The sequence below is a fragment of the Abramis brama genome (assembly GCF_963993115.1).
Source record: "Abramis brama genome assembly, chromosome: 1".
Classification (NCBI taxonomy): Eukaryota; Metazoa; Chordata; class Actinopteri; order Cypriniformes; family Leuciscidae; genus Abramis; species Abramis brama.
In genome coordinates this window covers 39,687,170-39,714,509 of record NC_139963.1, presented here as the reverse complement: position 1 = coordinate 39,714,509, position 27,340 = coordinate 39,687,170, and the positions used below count along the sequence as shown (strand labels likewise).

Genomic DNA, 27,340 nt, shown 5'->3' with positions numbered 1-27,340 from the left:
ACCGAAGAATAGGATGCAGGAGAAGGAAGTTCAACAATCTTACTGCAGCAATAAAACAAAGTCATTTTTGCTTATTAGTATGGTTGAATTGGATCGTCGAAGGTCAGCAGAAAAGACAGTGGGTAAGAAAGTGAGATTAAATACATAAAGTATATTTGTGTTATTTACCATATTTAATTATTGCAGGTTTGCGTAATATTCTGAGTTTGCATTTCACTGTTTTTATTCATTTTGAGGGATACTGAATTGTTTTTTGTGCAAGTGAGATTAGTAAATACATGCTCACATTTAACTACAACCATGTTCACACACAGCGCACACAAAGCTTCACGATTTCTCTTAACATACAGGAAAGCTGTCAGTCAATAAATGGGAAAACAAAGTAACTTGAGTTAATTATGTAAAAAGTAACTCAGCTATTTTGTTGTACATTTAAAAGTAATGCGTTACTTTCCTGGTTACTAGCTTTAAAAAAAAAGTCAACTGATCGCATAACTCTGGGTACTTGTAATGCATAAACACTGGTCTTGACAAACGATTGATTCAGAGTTTCTAAACAAAACCTATAACCAAATCTTACCTAATCTTCAGCGCTACAGGTTTGCAGCTTTGCAATTACTGGTATTTCCAGTTTTCCCATGGAGCCTTTTACTGTGCTAGGATATGGTCCTTATATTGCAAATAAATCTCACTGCTTCAGTTTCATACTGAAAATAAATGGACATGCGGACACACTCTGCTTCAAGAAATGTTTTTGCTGCCTTCTGCTTGCTTCCTGTGCGGGAGCAGCCATGCGGGAACACTGAAACTCAAATCAAACAAGCCAATCTTTCCATTTAAAAGAGTGTGAAAAGACATATCAGACATGAAAATAAAGCTTTCTACCTGCTTCTTAAGGTGACAGCTCAGTGTGGATGGTCTGATGACTCATACGGCTGTCATAATCAGTGAGTATCACTGAAGCGTGACAGTGGAGAGCATCCATCTGTCTGTCACAGGCATGTCCTGCTGCCTAAAGCTGAAGAGCTTTATCTGAGCTGATGATGGAAGTCTTTGCCAGATCTCCTCCTGTCTGCTGACATGTACATAAGACCAAAGCCAAAACATCCCAACAATGGTTTCAGCCAAACCACCAGATATATGACACAGCCATCATCAAACCATCTCTGGCTTTTAGTTACAGTCATGTCAGGCCAATTTGTATCTCTGGCCCCAGCTTTGGCTCAACAGGCAGACGTGATCCTGATGCCAACTGGCTGTTGGAGCACATACGCTCCGATCAGCAGACAACAAGCATCCCAACGCAACACTTAACCACATACTGAGATACTGTGTTACACATATGCTTCTCATTGTTCTCTAAATAGATGTACAGTGTGCTGCATAATAACTTTTGGCATGAATGACACTCTTGAAAAGCTAATGTATCTAACATTAGATATAATGATATATAAAGTAACTTAAATCACCTTTCTTCCCCATTATGATGCTCAGTTTTAACTTCAGCAGATCCTCTTCACCACATGCCTACATGCATTGAGTTGCTGCCATGTGATTGGCTGATTAAAGGTGATCTAAGTAACTTTTTTACCTTAACTGAACAGCTTCGGAGTCATTGGAATGGTTATATTACTTATTTCGGGTTGAATGGTGGTCATTTCGCACCCCCCTGGTGCCCGTGAGCGGAAAATCCGCACTTGCAACTTTGAGCCGGCGAGCCGCCGCGTCAGGAAGTCGCGTGATATCAGGTCTCGCGATGTAAACAATTGCTTTACGGCCTGAAGAAATCTGCTAAAATGCTGTCATTATTGCGCTCCCTCACGCTGTTCGAACCCGAATGAAGAAGACGTTTTAAAGAATGTCCCATCTGCTTTGATGTTGTTGATCTACTAGCCTCTGGTGTCTGAGAATCGCCAACTAGTTTTTACAACAGTGTTGTCAAATATCTATTCCGAAGCTGTGGGGGGAGCTCTAGAGAGAAACCTGCGAGCAAAAAGCGAGAATACAGCGAAGAAATCCCGAAACTACTGAGCCCTGCTTTAAATATTTCCGAGCAGTTGAACTGGTGTATCTAATAAAGTAAAGTTTGAGTATATATGTAAGGGATAATGTAGAGCGAGGCGGTTGTTATAGCGAATACAACCCCGACAGGCTGATCGGGACCGATTGAATCAGCCTGAAGGGGTTGTATTCGCTATAACAACCGCCTCGCTCTACATTATCCCGCTTATTACATGGCTACCTATAGGTTCAACTTTGAACCTTTTTTATAGTTAGAAGTTCATATTTGCACTTTAAAGTTCTTTTTTGAACCCCAAAGGTTCAATCTCTTTTAAGAGTGTACCAAATAAATCAATAATTTGACACGAAATATTGATTTAAAAAGGAGTTTATTGATTTAAAAACGATTGCATTGCTTCCGCTAAAGAAAATAGTCCGTTCCGTCTCTACGGTTAGAATCCTGCGTCCATAGCAACACTTTGTTTTTCATAGCAACGGTGTGTTATACTTGGTAGCGGTCTGTTATCAAGAAATAACAGACCGCATTCTACATTAGAATTCAACCAAGTCATGTAATAAATATATATACACATTTTCAACATCACATCTTCTAGAAAAGCCTTGTGTTAAACAATCCATTTTGTAAGGATCATTCAACACAAAGGTTTTAATTAGTAAATTGTGATTTTTAATGTGCTCTTTCTAATGTGTTGATTTTTTGTCATGGAAACTTTTTATTATTAGCACAGTTGCAAATGGTTGTGCTGCTTAATGGTGTGTGGAAAGATAATACAGTGTATTTTTTTCAATTGCTGAAGCCTTCAGTAAGTCTTCTGGCTTCACCTTTTTGAAAGAAAAAGAAATCAATACTTGTATTCAGCAAATTACTTTTTTGGAAATTAATTTAATTGATCAAACGTTAGTAAAAATAATATTCAGAAATGTTTCATTAGCTACAAATCAGTATATACGTATGACTTCTGCAGGATCATGTGACACTATAAAATACTGTATATTACAATAGAAATTAATTACATTGTAATAATATTTCACAATATTACTGTTTTTACTCTATTTTTTGATAAAATAAATACAGCCTCTGTGAGCTTAAAAGACTTCTATAAAAACATTTAAAAAATCTTAGCGACCCCAAACTTTAATTTGAACAGTAGTGTATATGGGAAATGAGACGTGAACTACAATCCCGTTACACCAGCAGAAGTGAAACTAAACTGACTAAAATGCATAAGCTCTGCGCGGCTGAATGCATCATTGGTGAATAAAAATAAAAATAGTAAAATATATACTCTTCAAAAACTAAAACATTTTAGTGATTCCAACTTACAAAGCTGTGTTAAAAACTTTACGAAGAATCATTGTAAAGAAGATTCTAGTGCAAAACACAATCTTGTGGAAGACCTTAGAGGTGCAGCTGGTTACTCCACTGCACCATAAAAATGAGCCATGAGCATATTTCACCTTGGAATGTTTATGGCATTCTTGAGTTACTTAAACATATTGATTTACACATTGGCAGCCAACAGTGTGCCCCCTTTCTATTTCTGCTACCATTGCACATCAGAGCAGCAATGTGTGAGCATGCAGATCTCAGTGGCTAAAGAGAGTAAAGACCCATACACAACAAGGACGATACCTACAACGATAATAATTCAGATGTAGTTCTAAAAATCGTTCTAAATGTAAAAGAATGGAAGAGTCCACACCACAGCTATAAACGACACAGAGGAATGATAGCGTTGGAAATTTGAAATCACTTTCAAAATGATTTTCTTCCTGCAGATGAACTTTAAAAACATTGACAGCCAAGCAGTGTTGCCAGGTCTGCGTAACAAAACTAGCTCAATATGGCCTAGCTCAAAAGTAGCCCAATCAAAATCCATCCTGCTTTAAAGAGCTTGAGCATTTAAAGCGGCAGACGACCTAAACTGCATCACACACTTGCAATAAATGATGTTTTATTAACAAAGTTCGGGTTGTCAAAAGTACAGACTTCGGTACCAAGTCTTTTAAAAAAATGTGACAATGCCAGGAATACGGGCGGAGCACTCTGGGTTCAGGCCAAAATAGCGACCTCGGAGTCCTCTCCTCGGACAACATGCCAAATACTCTTTACTCTATCTGAAGATTTGTAAGTGTGAACTTGTGAAACAGAGCATTATCGTCCGCTGATGTAGATGCAATAGTTATCGTGTTTTGTGTGAACGGGCCTTAATACTTGGGGATAAAGGTTTTGAAAAATCCCTAAGCCCAGTTTTGAGCAACAATACTATATGCCTCTACACTCTGCTTTAACTCACCTAAGCACTGTAACATATTGCAAGCACTTCAAAGACTTTGGACGGGCTTCAGAGGAGTCAGATGGGAGGCCTGGGACAGGCTTTTGTCCATCCTGTCGTCTGTTCCTCAGTCTCACAGAACTTTACAGCTGGTGGTTGTGTCCTCTGGGAGCGTCCACAGGCGATCAGCCAGGTGTTCAGGAGTCGGCCTGCTGCTACTGATGACAGACATGCTGAGACCGTAGAGAGTGGCTCAGTTAAAGCCTGAATCTGTAAGTCCCATTAAAGCCACTGTGTGTCACGCTGTCCGTTTAAAGTCAGGCCAACTCTGAACTTTTGCTGTGTAATGTTTTAGAAAAAATACTTATAGGTATACATCTGATATCTTAGCCATAAAAAACACACAGAAATAATCCAGTCTGCACTTTATGCATGGATTCCTGGATCATTGCTGGAACATTCCTATCAAACAATCATGGTCCAAATCATGGTTTCCGTAAAACCAGAGGAAAAAGATTGGTTGATATAAATAAGGTTGTTCAAGCTATGAATCCTAACCCTACATCTAACCTTAAACTGAACCCTAAAATCTGATCGGTGTGGTTCTTCGTCAGATGTTTCTGAGCATTTCCTTACCACAGACACTCACTCCCTCTGAGCTCTGACAAATCACAAGCTTTCTCGGGGAATGGAGAGTATGAAAGGTATTTTTAAAGAATGAATATACTAAACCACAACCATTTTGCAATAGTGTTTCAGGTATATAATATCAGTTTATTGTAATTTCTTTGAGTTATCATTGATAGACGAATAACCCTCTTTCAAAATACTGGCATCAACAGGCGTGAAAACCGCTCTTATTTTTGTAGTAGTAGTATCTACTAATATTATACAATATTGTGATTGTGTATTATCTCTATATGTGGAAATGTTGCAGATTTGTAAAGGGGCATCGAGTCATTACATTTTATATTTCTCTTTCAAAAAACCTGTTACGACAGCAAAGTCTGAGGTAAGTTTGTTGTTGGTTACCTTTAAGACGAAAGCTTTTTCATTTATAATCAATCAAAAAATATTTGTGTATTCTGACTAAATGAAATTTTTTTTGCAAACAACATTATTTTTTTGTATTATAGTAGATATTTTACCAGTGCCCAATTCTTCTTGATGGGGTCTAAAAGAGATAGTTCACCCAAAATGAAATTCCGATTCATAATGATTTATTTTCTTTTTCTTTTACTATCTCTTTATGAACGTCTTGAAGCAAGTCTGGGTTGCATGGACTGTCATTGGAGGGACAGAAATCAGGTTTCATGGAAAATATCTTCATTTGTGTTTTGAACATGAACAAAAGTCTTATGGGTTTGGAATGACATGAGGGTGAGTAAATGATGACAGAATTTTCATTTTGAGGTGAACTGTTCATTTAAAAGCTTTCCATGTCACAGCTTAGGTAGTCTCTGATGAATTTGGGACTGTTCGGGCCAGCCAGTCCAAACTGATATCGCGTGAAAACGTATCTGTGTAACTTACGAGGTGGTGATTTCTTATGAATTTGTACGATGTGTAAAAAAAGTAAGCATGAAGGTTCAACCATAACCCCACCCCTAAACATACCTGTCACTGGGGTGCAATTTGATAGTACGAAAATGTATGAATGAGATGGTATAATTAATATAAATTAGCCACCAATTTGCCAAAATGTAAAATAGTTATGAATTGCCATGAGATTATGGCCCTGTTGAGACCTGGTATTAAGATGTGATTTGGTCGATCGGATCACAAGTGGACACATTTTTAGCTTGTCAACTTTCGACCACTTCCAGAGGTAGTCGAAAACGCATTAACCGGATTGCTTTCGTAGTGTAAACGCTCATGTGGTCGGATGTGTTCAAACAGCAAAAGACTGCTCTTCGCCAACTGACCTAACGCATAAACATTATGGGAAGTGCGCTAGCCAGACAGGATTTAGGCTTTGTCAGCTAAAGATCCAAGTTTGGTTTGAAGACAAAAAACATACCAAGCACAATGCTCTCTCACCATTCCTGATTTCTGACACATTCACAGCGTTATCAGAGCTGTCAGAGCAGAAACGAAGCTGCTGATCTCCGTATTTTTTCCGTCGACTCTGGTCGTGTTCATATGTAAATTGCGTGAGCTTTCTTTGTTCATTAGTTCGAAATATCTGAAAAAGCCCATACATTTGCCTGTCCATAGACCCTCCTCCCCTCAAAGAAATCAGGACAGAAGTGGTTGAAAGTGGACAAAATGACAGATTAAAATACCAGGTGTAAATGGTTATGTGTCTCCCTTGTCTTGTGATCTGATCGACCCAAACGCATTTCAATACCAGGTGTAAACAGGACCTGTGTTGGTGATGTCATGACATAATTTCCATGCACCTAAATCTTCTTGGTGGCAAGGAAATAGGGGAAATGTGACTGTCATTTTAATCATTGCCAAAACTTCTACTCATTTCTATGGGTGATAAACTTTTGTGGGAGAAGTGGGAAAAATACTTGCACCTTATTTCATCCGAAAATCAATCAACACAACTACAAACCAACAACTCAGTTGTTCTGCAACTTAACGTCACACAAACGCCACTGGCCCTTTAAGTATCCCAGAGTGCTTTGCGCTTGCTAAAGGTAAACAAACCAGGGCTGCTGCTGAAACTGAACTGAATGAATTTGTTAAAGCTGCTGCAACTCCGTATTCAAACATCCACTAAACACAGAAGCGACAGTATACGCCTTAAGTGTTCCCCCCCCTCTAGACCGCAGTTATACTTATTCAAAATAATCTGCACATTGGAACATGTTGCAGTTTTGCTATAGGCTATATCACCTATAAAAGCGACATTACGCTATTCCTGCGTGCTTTTTTTATTTAGCATTTAAGTAACGTTATAAAGTAAAGTAAAAAAAAGAGAGAAAAGATAGATAGATAGAAAGACTGGAATAAACTTGTGGTTTGGGGAAAAAAATATATAGCCTAATATTTTGTAAAATTTATAATGACAACAAGGAAGAGAAATAATTTATCATTACCTCAATCAGAATCTGCCGATGGTGAACCTCCCAAGAGACTCATTCAGTCTGACACGAACACTGCGGATCATCATCATCATCATCATCATCATCTCAGCCCTTATTTCTCAATGAAAGACCCCGTCAGACTGAGTGACAACTTCTTCCATCAGTCCTGCGTCGATCTGGCGAAGGCCTTTCTCGGCAAGGTAAGCTGAGGGAAGGGTCCGATCTCAGGAAATCACCTCATATGAAAAGGTTACTGCTGAACTTTCAAGAAATCACGTTCCTAAAGTGTCAGGCATTGTTGTTATTGTTAACTAAAACTATTAAAAAATAGCTTTCTCTAATTTTCTCTAATATTATTAGTTTTTCTTTTTTTTTCTATATATATATATATATATATATATATATATATATATATATATATATATATATATATATATAATAGGAATGCAGATGGAACACAAATGGCATTAAAGTCCTGCATTAAATGTTTAACTTAATATTAGTTATATGTATTCAAATGGTCAGAAATGGCATCATCATATTCATATCTTATTTCTATCATAGAGTATGAAGGAAAGAGTGTAATCCTGAGCCGTCTCCTGTCAAAAAAAATGTAGCCTACCCCAAGCCTGTAAAAAATTATTCACAGAAACTGTGATGAAATCATGGAGTGACACCCAAAAATGAGCAACATCCCAAGCACATACTCATTCCTTGGCAAGAGTCAGCGTTCAGAAGCCCAATTCTGACTTGATAGAAGAAAAAAATTCTGTAATGCTACAAATACATAACTAATACATGCTTATAAAATGTCTTAAAATCGGCATGAAACAAGTTGCGAAAGTTTTTTCTTCCCTATTGTGACATATATCAGAGTGAAACAGCCTCTCCAAACAAGAAAAAATGTAGGGCGGGATTTCATTTTGTCCATTGGGAATTGATTGGATTTTTGTGGTTTGCTATTGGTCGATCTCATGTGAGTGACAGGTTGTCAGTAAACATGTCATCAGTGAAGAGATGTCACTACAAGAGGGAGGGGGAAGTTATTTTAAGGGCACATGAATTAAAAAAATTGTGATGTGCACGGATAAATCAGTTATAATAAACACTGCAATATTCCATTAAAAATAAGAATTGTCCATTTTTACAATACATATAGATATCATATTAATTTAGATATAAAGTTGAGAATCACTTTGGCTTCTAGTTTTTTAAAGACTCCCTCTCTTGACTGCAGACAGCACTTGAAATACAGCTTAACCTCATGGAACCATTTGAATGACAGAGTTAAATGCAGAATGCAGAGCACAGAATAGACTCGACCGGACACAGGGAGGCCTAATTTGCATTTTAATGAGGTTTAAAATGGAAAGAAGGCTGCTGAAACCATCGAGGCTACTCTAATAAAATTAGCCACATCGTTGCATGACCGTGCCGAGTTTCGGTCGATTTAACCAGCACAAAGTATGCCCTTGTTTGTTTTCAGTTTACCAGTGTGTAAATAAGGGGGTGTAATGAGAAGCATGAAAAGCCATTATCATGTTGAAGGGTATCCGGTCTGACCCATAATAGGTTGCTCGGTGTGACCAAGCACTGGTCCAGCTTGACAGCCTGCAGCCACATTGAAGAAGGTGACACTTGTGGCTTTCACACTCTGTCGCTCTGCGCTCACTGCATAAACATCGTTCACAGCTGTCTTGTATTTGCTCTACCTCCCTGCATGACTGGCTGTAGCATCTTTTAGCACATTTTAAGCAACCTTTCAAAGGATAAGTGAACCAAGTGAACCCACTTTGAATGAACACAGACTTTAGAGTGTCACACAATGTGTTAGTGCTTTGACGGTTAGTTTTCTAGTTTAAATAATGTAGACTTTGTATTCATGTATGGTTTTTGAAAAACTTTACAAAAAGTTTACATGACTCTAAAAACATAATGTAATATATTGTTCTTACACCTTCAAACACATTTTACACATTAAAAAAAAAGTTTTCAAAATATTTTTCAAACTAAAAGTAAAAAATAAATATATCAATATTATTAGGTTTTTGGGGAGTCACAACCTATGACATTTTACATCCTGAACCAACTTTGCTTTGTCATAAAAAATGTCAAAGAGAAAAGTTCTATTTTAGTTCTATTTTAAATAAATGCTGTTTTTTCCCCTCAACTTTCTGAATCCTGGGAAAAAAAGATATTTAGCAGCACAACATTGCTAATAATCAAAAATGTTTCAAATCATCATATCAGAATGATTTCTGAAGGATCGTGTGACACTGAAGACTGGAGTAATGATGCTGAAAATTCAGCTTTGATCACAGGAATAAATTACATTTTAAAATATATTACAATAGAAAACTTTTTTTTTTTTTTTTTTTTCAATTGCAATAATATTTCACAAAATTACGGTTTCAATGTATTTTTGCAGCCTTGGTGAGCAGAAGAGACTTCTTTTTAAAAACATTCAAAAAATCTTACTGACCCCAAACTTTTGAACATGTATTTTTTTGTGCCTGTTTTATAAACTATCAAAAACAATCATAGACCCAGTCGTTTAGAAAAACAATAGCCCGCCTTTACTCAAAAAGCAACAAGATTTTACATATCATCAATAGCAGCACCAACTGTTAACGTGATTCTAGTCTCAGTCGTTATAATTTATTGGCACATTTGCACCACCTGCTGGATATAAGATGAGTGTACAGATGGTGTTTTTGCAGGATATCTGGTTTGTGTGTTTATTAGGTGTTGGTGAGGAAGCTAACTGATGGCACTGAGCTCAGAGCAAGGGTTGTGGAAACCGAGGCATATTTGGGTGGGGAGGACAAGGCGTCCCACTCAGCGGGGGGAAAACGCACAGAGAGGAACACTGCAATGTTCATGAAGCCTGGAACCATCTATGTCTATCCCATCTACGGCATCTACCTCTGCATGAACGTCTCCAGCCAAGGTGAGGCTCCAAAATCCACTCTAATTGACCACACGCACATAGGAAAAAGGCTTTACAGGAGATGGAGCCGGAAGGCTGTAACCACAGATCCCTCATCGCTAGTTAAGCAAGAAACAAGTGTTTTGTTTTGCTGCCGTTTTGCTTCTCTCCAACTGTTTCTCATTATGGGTCGAGTTGGCACATTACATAAACCTTGAGAAAGGTTGGAGCATACGCACAAAGACACAAGCCAACAGGAAGGAGACAGTGAGGAGCCTTGCTAACTACTCTACTATGTGTGTGTGTGTGTGCGCAGGGGAGGGGGCGGCCGTGCTTTTGCGCTCGCTGGAGCCTTTGAGCGGTCAGGACGTCATGAGGGGCCTGCGAGCAGCCAAACGCAAAGCTGGAGCCAAAACCCTTAAGGACAAAGAGCTCTGCAATGGCCCGTCCAAGTTGTGCCAAGCGCTAGATGTACAGCGCTGCTTCGACCGCAGGGATCTGGCCACTGACACCGAGGTGTGGCTTGAGGAGGACCCAGAGCGAGAGACGGTTCCCGCTGGAGAGGTGGTGTCGGCCCATCGGATTGGAGTTGAGTCTCATGGGGAATGGGCAACCAAACCGCTTCGCTTCTACCTGAGAGGACACCCATGTGTGAGTGTCCTGAACAGAGACGCAGAGCGTCAGATGCATTCACAATCCTCCACTGATTCGCAAAAGACAGTCTCCTGAAGGTCTTCATGTTGTTCGGTCTCTTTAAAGAGATTGTCATCATTTACTCACTCGCATGTTGTTCTAAACGTGTATGTTTTTTTTGTGTTATTTTGGAGAACAGAAAAGGAGAAGTTTAGCAGAATGTCCAAGTTGCTCTTTTTCATATAATAAAATAAATGGTGACCAGGGATCGTTCAGCGCAAAAAAACGACTAAAAGTATCATAAAGTGGTTGTGCTTTATATTCTCTATATAATGCAAGTATATTCTAATCGCTGGTCTCTATAGTTTTCTAAAGCCATATAATAATGTGTGAGCAAAAGGCTGAAATTGACATCTTTATTCACCAATAATTTTCTTAACTGCCCTCTCAAAGCCATCTGATTGAGAATATAGCACACAAATCTATCATGGTTATCATTTCGTCTTTTCTGGAGCTTGAAAGCTTCACTTTTAGTGTATTGAGAACAAAAAAAGAGCAGCAAAAATCACAAGCTTCTACAGAAACAAATCATACAGGTTTGGAAAGACATGAGGGCGAGTAAATAATGAGAATTGTCACTTTTGAGTGAACCATTCCTTGGAGTTTGATTTCTGAACAGGTCTGGTTTTTGTAACATCATGTTTCTTATATAATAAATAGTCTTGTTATTCCTGGTGCTCATTGATTTTACAGATGTTTGGAAAACCATTTGCACCTCATAGCAATTACAACCCCCTTTTTTTCTCTTTCTCTTCCCGATCTCGGTTTCTCCGCACTGGAGTCTTCAGGGCATGCAGTCTTATAGTCTGGAATTACCATCATGGCATGTGTTTTTGGTCTTGTTTGCTTGAGGAGATGATATATCACATCAGGGAACGATATCAAAATAGGAGATGCTTGGGTGGAATACTTAAACAATCCATTTAATGGCTGCCCGAGGATGAACTGCACATCACGACCCCTGAATCATTTATTAAAATCAACCACTTATGAGTTAAAATCATGACAACATAAAAATCTTTGGTCAGCACAGTTATATACAGTAGATTATGCGAGGCTCGCTCCATAAGCCTCTTCTGAAACTGAGCAGGTCATTATTTTGTTGCAGCAGAACACATTTTGCTCCTGAATTAGGTTAAGCCACTGATGATGAGCAAACACGTCACGCCGTCCTCAGACTCACGGCAAACTGAATGATCCGTTTACTCTGGTGGAGACTGGAACAGAGAGATGATGGGGTCCTCATGGTTGGTTATGACTAAAACACTGCGAAACTTGTCGAATAAAGTTTTCAGCTGCGAGCGACGCATGTTCTCATTGTACATGATCTCTTCCAGGTGATGATGGCCTCTGAAGGAATGCAGAAGCCTAAAGAATGACAACACTATCTACATTAATATGCACCCAAATAATCCATTTAAAATAAGACTGATTGGACTTCATGTAAACACCTCAATCGATGCGATTGAGCTCAATCCGAGGTAAATCTTGATCGGTTTGGAAAAGGTGTTGTAGACCATAAATAATCCAATTAACAGGACAAATAGAAGCATGTAAACACTTGAATCTGACTATTTTCTCAATCGGATTCAAAAATACCAAGTGCACATGTGCAGTGCCGTGATACACATTTACATTTTACGTCTTATAAATGTGCATATCTTTATTTATGTCTCGCAACTTATGAACTGGGCTGCGTTTCCAAAAAGTTCTGCAATCTACATAGACTTACGATGCATTTGGGAAATGCAGCCCTAGTCAGAAGATGAGACTAAATCTTTAAACAGTTTAAAACTAGATTAAAGACGCATCTCTTCAGCCAGGCATTCATATAACATTTTAAATCTTACTGTTCAAACTACAATCCGGCCTCTAGTTCATAAACGCCAGAGGAGAACTGGCCCCCGACTGAGCCTGGGTTCTCCCAAGGTTTTTTTTCTCCATTGGGTCACCTGATGGAGTTTTAGGACACCATTAGGTCACTTGATGGAGTTTTCGGTTCCTTGCCACTGTTGCCTTTGGCTTGCTCAGTTGGGGATATTTTGGGGATATTAATTTAATTTTATCAATCAATAAATTTACACTAGAAACAACCTTGTTGTGTTATTTTGGTTTAATGCTGTGAAGCTGCTTTGATGCAATCTGTATTGTGAAAAGCGCTATATAAATACACTTGACTTGACTTGACTTGACTAAATATTTGTTTAAAAAAAACATGTGTAAGCATTCATATTAGATGTGTCATCAAGGCAAAATCTACATTTATGCTGGCGGTACTGTAGCTCAGATGACATTATCGGTTCATTTTGTCTGATTCGGATCACTGCACATGGAAATTTAGTTTGGAATACATGTAATGCACACGTAAACAAATATGTGAATCGAATTGCAGTGTTTAGGGTTTAATATACACAACTTTCAGAATCAGAAATTGGAATGGATTCATTCTGAAAGATGAAAATGAGTGCAAACTTACGAAAACGTACCTACTGTTCAAAACAAAGTCACGTTTTAGATTAAAAAAACAACAACAAAAAACAAGCTATAAAAAAACTGCTCTGTCACCTGGCAAACAAGCGCAGATCCTCTGGGTTCTGTGCCGCTGGGACACGGAGTATGGCCTGCCGCTCATGTTCGGTCAGGCTGGCCAGAAGCGTTTCCGTCATTCTTTTATTGAGAGGAGAGTCTCCTCCAGTCTGCAGCTCAGCGCTGGAGTTTTCCATACTGGGACTCGTCAGGGTCATGTCATCGCTACTTGCTGCAGAGAGAAAATGAGAGAAACTTTATTTGATTATTTATTTGTCTCTTCTCTCATGTGAGTGTCTGTGGTGTTGTGGTTAACTGGGTTACATACTGGGAGAGCCGAAGCTCAGGGCACTGGGAGTGCTCAGACTTCGGCCTGTAACGCGTGTGACTATGGGTGGCTCCTCCTCCCGCAGACCAGGCTCCTCCTCAGTGGGCGGGACCATTAGATAAACATACGTATGGATCTGAAACAGCAGCCGGTGCTGGAGCATCCATACCACCATCTGAATGAGCTGGGCCTGCACAGATACACATAATGGTAACAATAATTACTTCATCTACAAGCCTTAAAGGGGTTCTTCCCTGCTGGCAAAAAGGGCTTTAAAGAAAATTTGGCTGTCTATACAGTAAAAAAGGTGAAAAAAATTGAATAACTGCAACTCCCATAATGCACTGGGCATGTTTCCGTCCAAGGTCACTCCCACTAGTCTGTTATAGACATGCTTGACCAGAGTCAAATACCCCCTTGCTTTAGTAGGAAATACTTCTTAGCGAACTTTTAATCCCAATGGCGTCGACTTGTATTGTTTCCTTTGCAAGAATTCAAAGATTACACGTTTAGCGGGAGTGAAGTACTTTCGGTTTCCAGTGAAGGATCCAGCGCATTGTAGGCAGTGGCTAAAGGCTACAAAGAATCGTAAATACGGAGAGAACGCTGTGTGTTCAGAGTGTTCAATGGACTGTAATTATTCAATAGCAGATTGTTCAGTTGACGAAACATCTTTCCAAAAGACTTTCAGTAGACAAAAACTCTAAAAAAAACAGTTTTGAAAGTGGTGAGTTACATGTGATCTAGGGCCTTTATAAAGCACACGCCATTGGAAAGACTATGTTTTTCCCTCACAGCCTCATTTTCATCCAATGTGGGGCCTACCCTGACTAAAGTCTAAACTTCTGAAAGAAAAACATAGTAGGTCTAAACGTCTGAAAGAAAAACAGAGAAGGTTTTCTAGGGCTCATCAACATATATAATTAATTATAACATCATTATTTTTTGACATAATTATTCATAATTTTTTTACAGAACATTTTAGATATTTTATATATCAGAAATCAGAAAATTCTGCATTCAAATATGTTCTAATCTCCACAATGCTCCTGTACTACTCTCCATTGACAAGGAATGACTTCCTGCTTGTTGTTTGTCTGAGATGGTAAAATTGTGGCTTATGACACTAACCTCATGCACAGGGGCATCCAGTGGATTCCTGAACTCCGACAGAGATACAGGAAGTGAGAACTTGGCTAACATGGAAGGCAGGTCATGACCTGGAAATTGGAGGGCGAACTCATCAGCCAGAGGAGAGTAGCTGGGGGGAGGAAGACACAAAATCACGATTAATGTCTGCAGAGAGGTATTTTGAAGGAATTAGAAGAACTTTAATTTAATTAAAGTTACATTTTTTACAGTGTGTGCATTAACACTGATAATGCAAAAGAGCTTCGATTGGTTTTCTAGAAAGCACATACTCACATGCAGATGTTTGCATGGGGAGAGAGCATATACACGTTGTTCTCACAGAGAGGGTAGATAATGATGGCTTTACCCCAGTACACCAAATGCGCAGCTATCTGGAAGACCTGTGGGAGGCAGTGTTAGTGTCTGAATCTAAATACAGTTGGTAAATTAATTTGTCATTTTATTTTAATTTCAGAAATATTGTGTGCGTACGAGCAAGCATGCTTATAAACAAAATGCAGCGCAAGAGGGAAGTGTAGGAAAATTAAATGTATTTTACAGAAGTAATTTGAGACAAATCTAACTAATCAATGTCTAGACTAATTAAAAAAAAATATATATATAATATATATATATATATATAAATTATACATATACACACACACACACACATACATATAAATATATATACATATAAATATATAAATATATATATATATATATATATATATATATATATATATATATATATATATATATATATATATATATATATATCATTTCATATGTAAAGCCACAGTTCACTTTCGGGTCAAAACGGACGTGAACGCAAAAGGTGTAACAATTTAGTTGAAATGGTTATATCCTACATTTACTCCTACATTTTGTATTTAAAAAATAAATTATGTGTATTTTGACAGTCTTAACACAATTTTTCATTAATTTTCATACTAAAAACTATTAATTAAAAAAAATAATAATAATTATGTACCTCTTGCGGGTCAAAACGGACCAGAATGCATTAGGAGGGTTAAATGATTTTAAATAAGCCAAAACAACTACAAATCAAGAGATTTCTTACTTTAATTCAACCTTTCAAAAACTATTTTACTTTTCTGCGAAGAAACAGGATTCCCATATTACTAGAAAAATTGTAGAGATGTATCCTGTAGGTAAAAGTGTGATTTCTGGACCTGGATTACAGGTCATGTAAATTAATAAATCGTAAAACAATTTTTATAATGAATATACATTTTTCTAGTTATGCAAAGCTCTAAAATATTTTATTGAGTATAATTTTTTTAATAATAATAATTACATTTTATTTTATCCTTAACCAGTAAACCATGAACTATGAGTCTCAGGCTTTTAAATAATGATGTGGACAATAAATATTACAGTCAAAAAGGTTAAAAACCACTGTTTTATACAGTATATAGTCTATCCAGAACATAATGTTATTACAACAGAGTTATTTTCCATCCACTAGGTGGCAGTATAAGACTAACTATAACAAAAACAAATGCTATTACGTGGAAAGTAACTTCATTTTATTTTTGCCAGGACTAAAACTAGAGCTTGTCTTTGTCAAACCAAAGAGAAGATGAAAACATGAAAATAGGACATTGCTGATAAAAGTGTCATATAGTCATTGACCTGCAGGAGAGCCAGGTCAGCGTCTTGAGCCAGCTGCTGCAGGTTCTTGACAGCTGAGCAGGTCTTGATGAGGCGCACTAGAGCAGGAGAGCAGTCCAGAGGGAGCTGAGCCAGCAAGGCCTTCTCACTGTCCAGCAGCAGCAGTGCGTGATACGGCCTGCAGGGGGCACACCGCCACAACAATACTTGCTGTTCAAACTAAACTCCGGCCAAATAGCAAGTGCACTTGATCATGCAAGCAAAAAAAGGCAAGGGAGACTATTGTCAGATTATCATATTACCATACTATTGCTGAAGTAAATAGTATACATACTGTGCACAAAGTATGAATTACTATATTTGCCAAAACTAGCACTTTATAACAAAGCACACTGAGGAATACTATATCCCATTATTCAATGTCAACAACCCCTTTTGCTTGCATGAAACAAGAAAGAAAAAGAGTTTTAGAAAAAGCAAATTATCTGTTTTTATTTTCAAGAAAATATCAGCAACTTGCTGAATTAAATGCAACATGATGATGGGGGCATTTGTGACTTTAAAATGTTGCAAAATGTGTTGGATATACGCTGTAACTCACCGAATGGCCTTTAGGCTGCGCTCAAGAGCCTCTGGTGGGATGTGTTTCCCTCCTACACGGTGGATTTTGTGTGGAAGGCAGAAACTGACCTCAAGCCAGTTATTGATGTGAAGCCGAACAACTCCGGTTGTGCAGAGACTGAAAACAACACACAGTCTATAAGGTTACATTACAGAAATTACAAGTCAATTATCTTTGTCGGTCCACCTAATTTTGCAAAGCAGAAGCTATATTCTGTGAAATATGCAAGACTTTTGATTCATTAGACGCTATAGGGAAATAACTAAAGGAACAACAAACAAAGAGCAGTAAATGGTGCGTTTACAAACCAGCATGTTTGTGATTAAAATAATATGACAATAAATACCACTTTGCAATATCAAGCAGCAAAACGGACTGAAACTGGAAGCCTCACACATTCACACAAGATGCACCCACTCCTACATTACAAATAAGGTGGATACAACTGTATGCAACATTTAGTCATATATGAAAATTAGGTATTTCATGCATAAGAATTTAAGTTAAAGCATCAATAGCAGTGCTGAAACCCAACATGCTGCATGATTTAGCCCAGCAGGACATGTTCCTTTTGAACAATTATTGCCCTAAACAACCACTTTCCTACTCCTAACCATAACCTAGTACCCCTAAAATCAAAGGGACATTTGCTGATGCTGTTATCAACCCGATGACAGGAATGGGTAAATGACGGTTAACGTAACACTACTCACCTGTCATAGGCCTCCTTTAGGTCTCTAGCTAATTTACACTTGGGAAGGATCTGGCGAAACGGCGACTGTGGGGTGCCGTCTGCTATAATAACAGGTAAATGTCATGGTGAAAATCATGTAACAGCTTCAGTGATTATATTAGCAGGACAAACACTGCACATCTCAAGGGAACGGGATGTCTCACTCTCAGTCATGGTGGTGACCTCGTCCTGCACTGCTAGCATGAGCTTGGCCTCTCTGGTGAGGTACTGGCATCTGCGCTCCTCGTGCTGCAGGGCTATGGCAATGCGACGAGACAGGTTATGCATACAGTTGATGACTGAGGCGTCTGCATTGGCCTGTAGAAGGTGCAAACACAGATGAGAGAGAGACAAACAGTTATTATTTATTTAATGAGTGGGTAATCAGATTACTTTTTTCAAGTAACTAGTAACACATTGCTTTTAAAATGAAACTTTTAAAGTTACTATTTCAAACAACACAAGTTACTTTGTTTTCCCATGTATTGACTGACACCTGTCCCCATGTTGAGACAAATCAGGAGTAAGTGCAGAGGTGTTGTGTGCGCTGTGTGTGAACATGATGCTTATTGTAGTTCTAGACTAATGTGGGCATTTACTCATTTATGCACAAAAACAGATTCAATACTCCTCATAATGAACAAAAAGAGTAAAATGCGAATTCAGAATATTACGCAAACCCGCAATAATTAAATTTGGTAAATAACACAAATATACTTTATGTATTTAGTCTCACTTTATTGGCCAATGTCTTTTCTGCTTTCCTTCGATGATCCAATTCAACAGCAAAAATGACTTTAGATAAACATCACATACGTGTTTCTTTCTCTCTCTTTTTTTTTTACTGCTAAAGTAAAAGTGCTAAACTTTCACTCACTTTTGGTGTTAAAGGGACTTTACATTTGCCAAAAATAAAACTTTTGTTTTTTGTTTTGGTTCTTAAAAAAAAAAAAAAAAAAAAAAAAAATCAAACAAGCAGAGAAAAGTAATGCTAAAGAAATGTAACATATTACTTTCCATAAAAAGTAATTCACACAAGTTACTTTAAAAAGTAACACAATATTGTAATGAACTACTTTTAAAAGTAACTTTCCCCCACACTGGGGATGATATTCTATTTTTGGGGGACAAAGTAAAAAAAATTAAACTATGCTGAAATCATAATGAATTAAAAAAAATGCCTCATTAAAAAAGACATTTTTTAAAAAGACAAATTTGGCATAATCGTATATTTTAATAAAACTGTTTCACTGCTTCCTTAATACCCATCAAAATCATGTATTCCAACATTTTTGAGTCATTAACATTAAACTTAAATAAAAATTCTCAAAACTTTATGAAACAAATATTAATATAAATAGTATATATATATATATATATATATATATATATATATATATATATATATATATATATATATATATATATATATATATATATATATAAACATCAGCATGTATTTTATATTACATTTAAAAAGAACTCCCTTTCCTAGACTTTTCTTTGACAAATATCTCTAATGCAAACTATAAAATTACGTTACAGTACAGTCTTTGTTGGCCTTTTGTTATTTTATTTTTTTTACTTTTTTTTTTACTTTTTACTGTTCACAAGGAACAAACAAAATAAATATATATTTTTTCTCCCCTAATATTTGCAATGTGCATGTGCAGTGTACTGTAGTTACACGATTATACATGACAAGAAACCTTTATTAAACCTCTTAAAGTTAAAATCTGAAGTGTATATAATCTAATTATAATCTAAAACGTTCCAGTTAAATCTAAATTTACACATTATTCCACAAATTACTATTTAGTCCACAAAAATACAGTACATGATGTATAAATGAAAACAGTCTTTGTTCATTTGATTCATGCAATAATTGCACACAATGACTTGAATATACCTTTTGTGTGATTAACATGTTTTTCATTTCTGCATTTTGATATTTTTAAGGGGACATAAAGAATAACCCAACCAATAATACAACCCTTTAACAACCTAATATTTTACAGAATATTTTCTTGTTTCAAATGTGCCCATATGGCAAATTTGCAGACTAATGGTGGGCAGTGTGACAGAGGGAGGGTCCCGAGTAAAGGGAGTGGGCATTGCTGGAGAACTGATAGGAGCGTGAGTGTGCGTTTTCTGCAGCTGGAGCTTTGACTCAGCGCTCTGCCATGTTAAGTCATGGTGGCACCAGGGTGGGTCTGATCATGTGTGGTCTGATTGTGAGGAGAACAGAGTCCCGCCTCCCTGTTAGGCTGTCTGATAGACAGCACACTGGAGGCTTATCAAAATCCACACCCTTTCTGAGAAACTCTTGACCTCACATATCCTCACAAACAGCTGATTCACTATGCAGGGGCTCCAAAAAGTATTCTGTATTAAAAAATGTATACTTTTTTTGTTGTTGCAATGCATATTAAACAATGATCAATACAAATTATGATTTTTTTTCCCTCTTAGTTCACATAGATGTCCTGTCCTTTATCAAGCATACACTGAGACTCACACTGACATTTTGAATCTTATTTTAGAACAAAACAATAATGCCATGATAGTCACATATTTTAAGTGTACCTTAATATCTAACATATCAAACATATCAAACAGTGGTTTTAAGATATTAAGTAATTAAATCGTTAAAATAAATAATTCTAAAATAAAAACAAAACCAAATAAAAATAAAACACTTACTAAAAAATATTTTAGTTTGTTTACCTGCATGTCATTACACCATTATCCAACATCAGAGAATCGTGAACTTAATTGTATTATTGCACTTATTAACTTAAAGTCGCAGGGGATACTTCAAGTGTATGAATGAATTTGTAGGTGTATCTGTAATGTTGTTATTTATTATTTTTGCTTATGATTTGTCTTTTGTATTCTGTATTTGTGTTTATAGGACCCTCTTGCATCTCAAGAGGCTATCCTTTAATAAATAAATTCAAAATACTAAGTGAATATACTAGGTGAAAGAGGTTAAGCTGATGAAAAAGTTGGGGAATCCCTGCATTGTATGTATATATGAAATGATGTGAATTTGTATTCACATCATGTGTTTGATGTGTTCATGTGTTTGAAAGACAATAGCCTTCCAGAGATATAGTAATACATGGTTAAACAAGTCACTGAGTGATAATTCAAATAATAATTAATGTGTTTGTCAGGAGCTGAATAGATGGGCAGTGTGGCAATGATAAGAAAACACTTCTCACTCTCTCTATATATATATATATATTATATTTATTATAATATATAAAGATTATATCAGTTTTCATTAAGAGTTTATTTAAATATGGTGTTTTCTTACCCTTAAAGCAAAAACCACACTGAACAGGATCATGGTGGGCAGCTCTCTTTTGGGGGAGGGGTCGGTTTTGGAGACCTGGGGAAAGGAATATCATTAATAAGTAGAATTAGATTAAGCTAATTCTATTATTAAACATGTCTTTCAAAAGGTAGACACGTGATGATAATTTTAGAGCAAACGTTTGTTTTCTTTTAAAGTTACGTATATTACAGTAAATTAATTGAATTGAATGTTGCATTAAGCGTATTGCAGTTCAAGTTCTTAAAAAAAATCAATCTTGACTTATTTATAAGTCGTGACAACTATATTTCTAGATTTGAGAAATAAATGTGATGTGTGCATGTAGATTATACTTTCATTGTGCAGGTTAGTATAACAGAGTTTTGTGTTGATAACATACAGAAAAAGTGATAATGTTATAATCAGAATCAATTTATCTGCAGCTTGAGTTTATTTTTTTATGAATCTTTGCTGTAAAGCAAGTTAAATTCTCATTCAACAAATGCAAAGAATTTCTTGGCATAGTGGTCTCCTAACATATTTTCTCTCTAACAGAAGGTGGAGCTGTTCGCCTGTGATCATGGTAGTTGTCAGTGCCTTTGCAATATTATCAGCAGCTCATCACACATGCAGCAGCTTCCTGAAGGCTCAAACATTTGAGCCATTTATGGGAGGAATAAAAGGCCAAATTTCACAGTTCAAAATTCTTTCCTAACCTAACGCAGTACAGACTATTGTTCTGGGGTCAGAAAGACTTTTAAGAAATTAATACTTTTATTCAGCAAGGACACATTAAATGGATCAAAAGTGACAGTAAATACATTTATAATGTTACAAAAGATTTCCATTTCAAATAAATGCTGTTCTTTCTATTGATCAGATTTTGGTTTCCACCAACTATTAAGTTAATTACTATTAACTATTAACAGTTTTCAACATTGATAATCATAAATGTTTCTTGAGCAGTAAATCAGATCCTTAGAATGATTTCTGAAGGATCATGTGACACTGGAGACTTGAGAAATGATGCTGAAAATTCAGATTTAACATCACAGGAATAAATAACATTTTAAAATATATTAAAACAGAAATGAGTTATATTAAATTGCAATAAAATTTCACAAGATATTTGGTACGTCTCACCTGAATACTGTGCGGAAGCTGCAGTAAAGTTGGATGTCCGACGAAGCGCACATTGTCTATTTTTAGTTCAAACTTCTTGCCGCACATATCAGACTTGGTAGCCAAGATGGTGGCGAGAATAATATCAGAAAACCTTTGAAGGTAAATGCATAAAAAGAGGAATAAAGAAAAGATATCACAGAAGGAGTAAAACTAAAATAAGTGGGTGCAATTACGGCAGAGGGTCTGATAGGATTTCAAGTGCTAATCTACTCAACACTAGTAGCAACACAAGCAGCTAGCTGATAATTATACACTCTCTAAACATATTTCTAGGGGATTCACAAGGGATGGGTGTTTGGGCAAATGATTTGGTGAAGCCTCTGGACTTTTTTCCCTGATCTAAACCTTTAAAATGCACTTATAAGTGAGTGATTGTCTCCCTCTGGCAGAGTGATGAATCTGCTGGTTTATATTGCTCACTGTATACATTTCACCCACTCAGACAAGGTCCTTTAGAGTGAGACAGACCCCAAGAAGGCCCATGGCACAGAAGTCAGTGGTCTGATTCAAACATTTAATTATGTGAGGGGAAAAGAAAGAAAGAAAGGAAAACAGGTCTTGAAATGTGTTGAGTTCATGAGCATTGCATTAATGCAGGCCCATCACCTGTACCACATTTGATTGAATAGCATTTCTTGATTGCAAACGTATCTCAGGTGATTCCCGCAATGCTGTATTTCAATTAATTTTAATAAATGTAAGAGCAAAATCATAATCGTACCATTGCAACTCATTCAAATCCATGACCCGATTTAAGCTGATACTATGACATAAATTACAGAAGCTATCACAACAATTACTCAAAATTTTACAGACTGCATTTGCCATTTAAATGCATATAAGTGTGAACAAAATAGAACAACAAAATTATCAGGAAGAAAACATGAACAAAGATGTGGTGCTCTGGAAAAAGGAGAGGTGGTTTAGACTTAGAGAATGGTGGTTTAATCTTACCCTGCTACCAACTGTTCATCAGTTAATGGAGTTTGTTCTCTGAAATGGGAATAGGGCCATAAAGAAGAAAAAAAAAAAAAAAAGGAAAAAAAGAAAGAAAAAAATGCAGCAGACAAGTTGGCAGGATGCATGACATAAGGGTGACAAAAACAAACCAAATTTTAAGATTGAAGATCGATCATCCAGGACAGTAAGTTTGTTTTCTTTTTACATATTTAATTATGGTTACAATGTTTAAGGGGCTATAATACAAATTGTCATGTATTAATCGCTTTTATTTATTGCCAATGTACGAACAGCCCTTTAACGAAACCTTCCCCGACTTCCTAGGTTGTCTCTGAAAGCCTATTGACTGATTTTTATGTGACGGACTCGGGACGTTTCTGATGGGAAACTCAAAAGGCACATGAAATAAATGTGTCAGGATAATGCCAAATGAGCCATTCTGTACTGTAATGTGTCATACAAAGAAAAGGGATTAATTCAAACTATAGTCTCAGCCAGATCTATAAAGTCTATGGTCTCAAATATACTTAATTATCAAACTATCATAACAGTATAATTTTATTTTCTTCATCTGTTGACATGATGCCGGTGAATTTCAGAGGTTGTGCAAACATCTCCAAATCACGACGATTAGATGCTTTCTGAACTGCTGCTTTCTCACCGCTGTCATTTTTGTACAGCACATATTTACATATTCATCTAACCGTCGCTCTCTCAGTAGCGTGGATGGCGTCAGGATATCGGTGAAAAGGTATTTCTAACTTCTTTGTATATCAGAGCCTTGAATCATGTTCAGTCTCTTGTACATTACGTGTTCAGGAATGTGAGCCTGAGCAATAAGTTGCTGGCTGCAGTTCACTTAACGGCCACCGGTGTCGCTAATAACGAGGGTTTCTGAATTCTACATATAGCCCTTTGAAAGTGTGATTATTTGTTAATTATTTGTTTGTCCTTTCATTTAACATAATAAATTAACTTTATCATTTAGATGTCCTTTGTAATAATATATTATCACAAAGGACACCTGATGTTGTAAGGTATTTTTGTTCATTATAATGGCTTATAAAAGGGTTATAATTTAGCCTATAATAATAGTAGTAGTAGTAATAATAATAATAATAATAATAATAATACAAATGTAGCCTACTATACACTGCCGTTCAAAAGTTTGGGATCGGTAAGATTTTTAATGTTTTTAAAATAAGTATTTTCTGCTCACCAAGGCTGCATTTATTTTATTTAAAAAACAAAAACAGTAATATTGTGAAAATTACAAAAATTACGGTCCGTAAGAATTTTTTTGTTTGGAAAAATGAAAGAAATTAATATTCTTATTCAGCAAGGATGCATTAAATTGATCAAAAGTGACAGTATACATTTATAATGTTACAAAAGATTCTATTTCAAATAAATGCTGTTCTTTTGAACTTTCTATTAATCAAAGAATCAAAAAAATTTCGCAACTGATTTCAACAGTATGGGATCAAACAAAAAACTGTTTTGTATTTTTAATCAAGTAAATGCAGCCTTGGCGAGCAGAAGAGAATTCTTTGCAAAACATTTAAAAACGTGCCGAGCTCATACTTTTAAACGGCAATGTATATCACGCAATAATGCTGTTAAACAGATTTCAGAGCGATACAGACTCAGTGACACTTTTACGACACATTTATTAAGTTATGTATTATTATTTAAATAATATATGTACATATATTATGCATTATTATATTATGTTTATGCTGCTTAAAACATTTTATAATCATATACCTAAAACTATCACATATAACATGTACATTTATAGTCAAGTTTAATGACGTTTCTGGATCAGGCCATACATATATTGTGGTTTATAAGCACACACTAATGCATAATATCCAGATAGCAAGCTAAAATCATCCAACATAGAAACATACAACAGTGGACATCATGAGCTCTGGTGACACTGGTGATTTCTTAACATGCCACTAGGGTTTATCCCATGCAGAAAAATGCTGACAACAACAGAATAATTTGGGTCATATGTAGTGTATTAGCAGAAAGCACATTTACATCAACAACATGCACACTTATAAAGCGACTTAAGTCGAAAAGTAATGCTTTGCATAGTACCTTGAGTCACCATCCTGGTCCTCCGTAGAGTCACCTGATGTATTCAACACATATGGACTTCGCTGTTTTGCTTTAATGAAATAAAAATACACACCTTGAAAAGTTCAATTATTTGTGTAGGCCTATATTGCATGTGTAAATGTGATTGACAGTAGAAATGTGTCAAAATGTATCAATCACAGCAGGTGTGGCAGTGTCAGGTTAAAACTCATCATATGCAGACATAAATGTTACAGTCCCCAGTACAAACGCCAGGGTGACACACAGAAGAGAAAGCAGGAACACTTACATGCCGCTGATGAAGTGTTTTCAGACACCTTCTGGAACGGGTATCGGAAGAGCAGTTTATTTCCTCTGCTGCCAGAGCTAACTAGTATAACGCTTATGGGACTTGTCTTTTCACCATTTGGCTGCAGGCTGGACTCAGACTGCTTCCACATCAGCTTCGCATCTGAATTTAGCGAATTTTTCGCATCAGCTTCCCACTGCTTGTACATCCTGACGCGTATTCTGAAGTATATATAATCTCAGTCGAATTAAGGTTGCAGCTGGATCTGAAAACGTGCAATGTAACATTTACAATACAAGTTTGGGCAGCTAAAGGGTTGTACCGCATGATAATTTAACTGAATGAGTGTAAGACATCCGATGCACTTGATGAACTGCATCTCTGATAACCTGAAAAGAGAACTGACATAAACGAAAATGGGAGATAATGGCAGTATAACAAGTTCTGTTAGCCTGCTAGCTAACTAAAAGCACAACACTGACGCAAACCAGTTAATGGTATCATTAGATATAGTACACCAAAATGGCTTGTCCATCAGTCACCAGCTGGCGTCATTGAATATGTGCAACTAATCTGACAGTGAAGTTTAAAACGGAGAGCTAAATAAATAAACGTAATTCTTTACTGAAACATTAAAGACATTACCGCCTGTCAGTGTTTAGTGTTACACTACGTGCGCCGAAGAAATACAAATGACTGGATGCAATGGTTCCGCATGTATGCCTGCATGCATAAATAATTAAATAAATAAAACAGTTGAATATTTTTTTCGATCAATTTTTAAACGCCTTTCATGTAGCTATAACCTATATTGTTTGACATTTTTAGTTATGAAAATCCATCATAAAATATTAATTATTTTTTAAACTATTATAATCCATATAATTACAAATACTGACATAATACTAACTAAAGTACTTATGTTGTTGTTTGAATTATTCATATCGGTTACTCAAAAAGTAGCCTGAATAGTAGGGTGACCAGACGTCCCGAAAAATTCGGGACATTCCCGAAATTTAAGCTGTTGTCCCGAATCCCGAATCCGGCCCTAATTGTCCCGAAAATTATACTAAAGCAAATTCTTGAGTAGTTATTGTCTGATAAAACATTAAAAACTGTCCGTGGAGGTTGAGTCGTCCTGCAGCCAGCCCCCGCCGGCTGCTCATTGGCTGCAGCATCTTTTTTTTTTGTCTTTTTTTGAAGTTCTACAAAGATACCGTAGGCGCGAATTATAATGCATTGATAAGCGAGCGCGAGTTGTCGCAGCCGCGAGCACAGTGAATGTGCAGGCAGCCAGTAAAGGAGTGACCTATGGTCGCGGCACTGTGTTCAAAAAAAAACTTCGGCCTAATGTCTGATGTTGGGTTACACAAGGCAAATCATATACACAATTATTTAGTTTTCTTATTTACTGACCGACAATTTTGTCATAATAATAATTTTGGCATAAGGCTTATTAGACTATAGCCTGGAATGTCTGATTTACGCACTGTTACAAATTTTTTTTTTTTTTTTTTTTTGGTCATAATGACATTTGAGTTC

General features: G+C 36.6%; 2 protein-coding genes across 7 annotated transcripts; one reads left to right on the top strand and one right to left on the bottom strand.

Moving 5' to 3' along the window:
- Positions 1 to 11,635, top strand: mpg (N-methylpurine DNA glycosylase). 3 transcript variants are annotated; one of them, XM_084114107.1, is made up of 5 exons: positions 1 to 122; positions 5,563 to 5,678; positions 7,358 to 7,536; positions 10,082 to 10,286; positions 10,582 to 11,635. In XM_084114107.1, exons 3-5 carry the CDS (start codon positions 7,459 to 7,461, stop codon positions 10,992 to 10,994), a joined length of 696 nt encoding a protein of 231 aa, XP_083970233.1. In that variant the 5' UTR covers positions 1 to 122; positions 5,563 to 5,678; positions 7,358 to 7,458; the 3' UTR covers positions 10,995 to 11,635. The 3 variants fall into 3 exon arrangements, with proteins under 3 accessions (XP_083970233.1, XP_083970231.1, XP_083970232.1); XM_084114105.1 differs by lacking the exon at positions 5,563 to 5,678 and having other exon boundaries at positions 9 to 122; XM_084114106.1 differs by lacking the exon at positions 1 to 122 and having other exon boundaries at positions 4,860 to 5,678.
- nprl3 (NPR3-like, GATOR1 complex subunit) lies at positions 9,890 to 26,488 on the bottom strand. 4 transcript variants are annotated; one of them, XM_084113765.1, is made up of 15 exons: positions 26,444 to 26,482; positions 25,799 to 26,063; positions 25,510 to 25,579; positions 23,395 to 23,433; positions 22,399 to 22,531; positions 21,256 to 21,330; positions 18,098 to 18,251; positions 17,914 to 17,995; positions 17,180 to 17,317; positions 16,600 to 16,756; positions 15,238 to 15,344; positions 14,944 to 15,073; positions 13,813 to 14,002; positions 13,524 to 13,716; positions 9,890 to 12,326 (listed from the first exon to the last, which is right to left on the bottom strand). In XM_084113765.1, exons 2-15 carry the CDS (start codon positions 26,004 to 26,006, stop codon positions 12,161 to 12,163), a joined length of 1,842 nt encoding a protein of 613 aa, XP_083969891.1. In that variant the 5' UTR covers positions 26,007 to 26,063; positions 26,444 to 26,482; the 3' UTR covers positions 9,890 to 12,160. The 4 variants fall into 4 exon arrangements, with proteins under 4 accessions (XP_083969891.1, XP_083969892.1, XP_083969894.1 ...); XM_084113766.1 differs by having other exon boundaries at positions 17,914 to 17,992; positions 25,799 to 26,488; XM_084113768.1 differs by lacking the exon at positions 23,395 to 23,433 and having other exon boundaries at positions 17,914 to 17,992; positions 26,444 to 26,469.
- Positions 26,489 to 27,340: the final 852 nt, after the last annotated feature.

Bases quoted from the DNA above. Each gene is read 5' to 3' on its own strand.
- mpg (XM_084114105.1), top strand. From the start codon at position 14: ATGCAGGAGAAGGAAGTTCAACAATCTTACTGCAGCAATAAAACAAAG. The intron at 123-7,357 runs GTAAGAAAGTGA...TACCTCAATCAG, and splicing joins GTCAGCAGAAAAGACAGTGG to AATCTGCCGATGGTGAACCT. The intron at 7,537-10,081 runs GTAAGCTGAGGG...TGTGTTTATTAG, and splicing joins CGAAGGCCTTTCTCGGCAAG to GTGTTGGTGAGGAAGCTAAC.
- nprl3 (XM_084113765.1), bottom strand. From the start codon at position 26,006: ATGTACAAGCAGTGGGAAGCTGATGCGAAAAATTCGCTAAATTCAGAT. The intron at 22,532-23,394 runs GTAAGATTAAAC...TTACCTTCAAAG, and splicing joins GATGAACAGTTGGTAGCAGG to GTTTTCTGATATTATTCTCG. The intron at 13,717-13,812 runs GTATGTAACCCA...TTCTCTCTGCAG, and splicing joins CCTGAGCTTCGGCTCTCCCA to CAAGTAGCGATGACATGACC.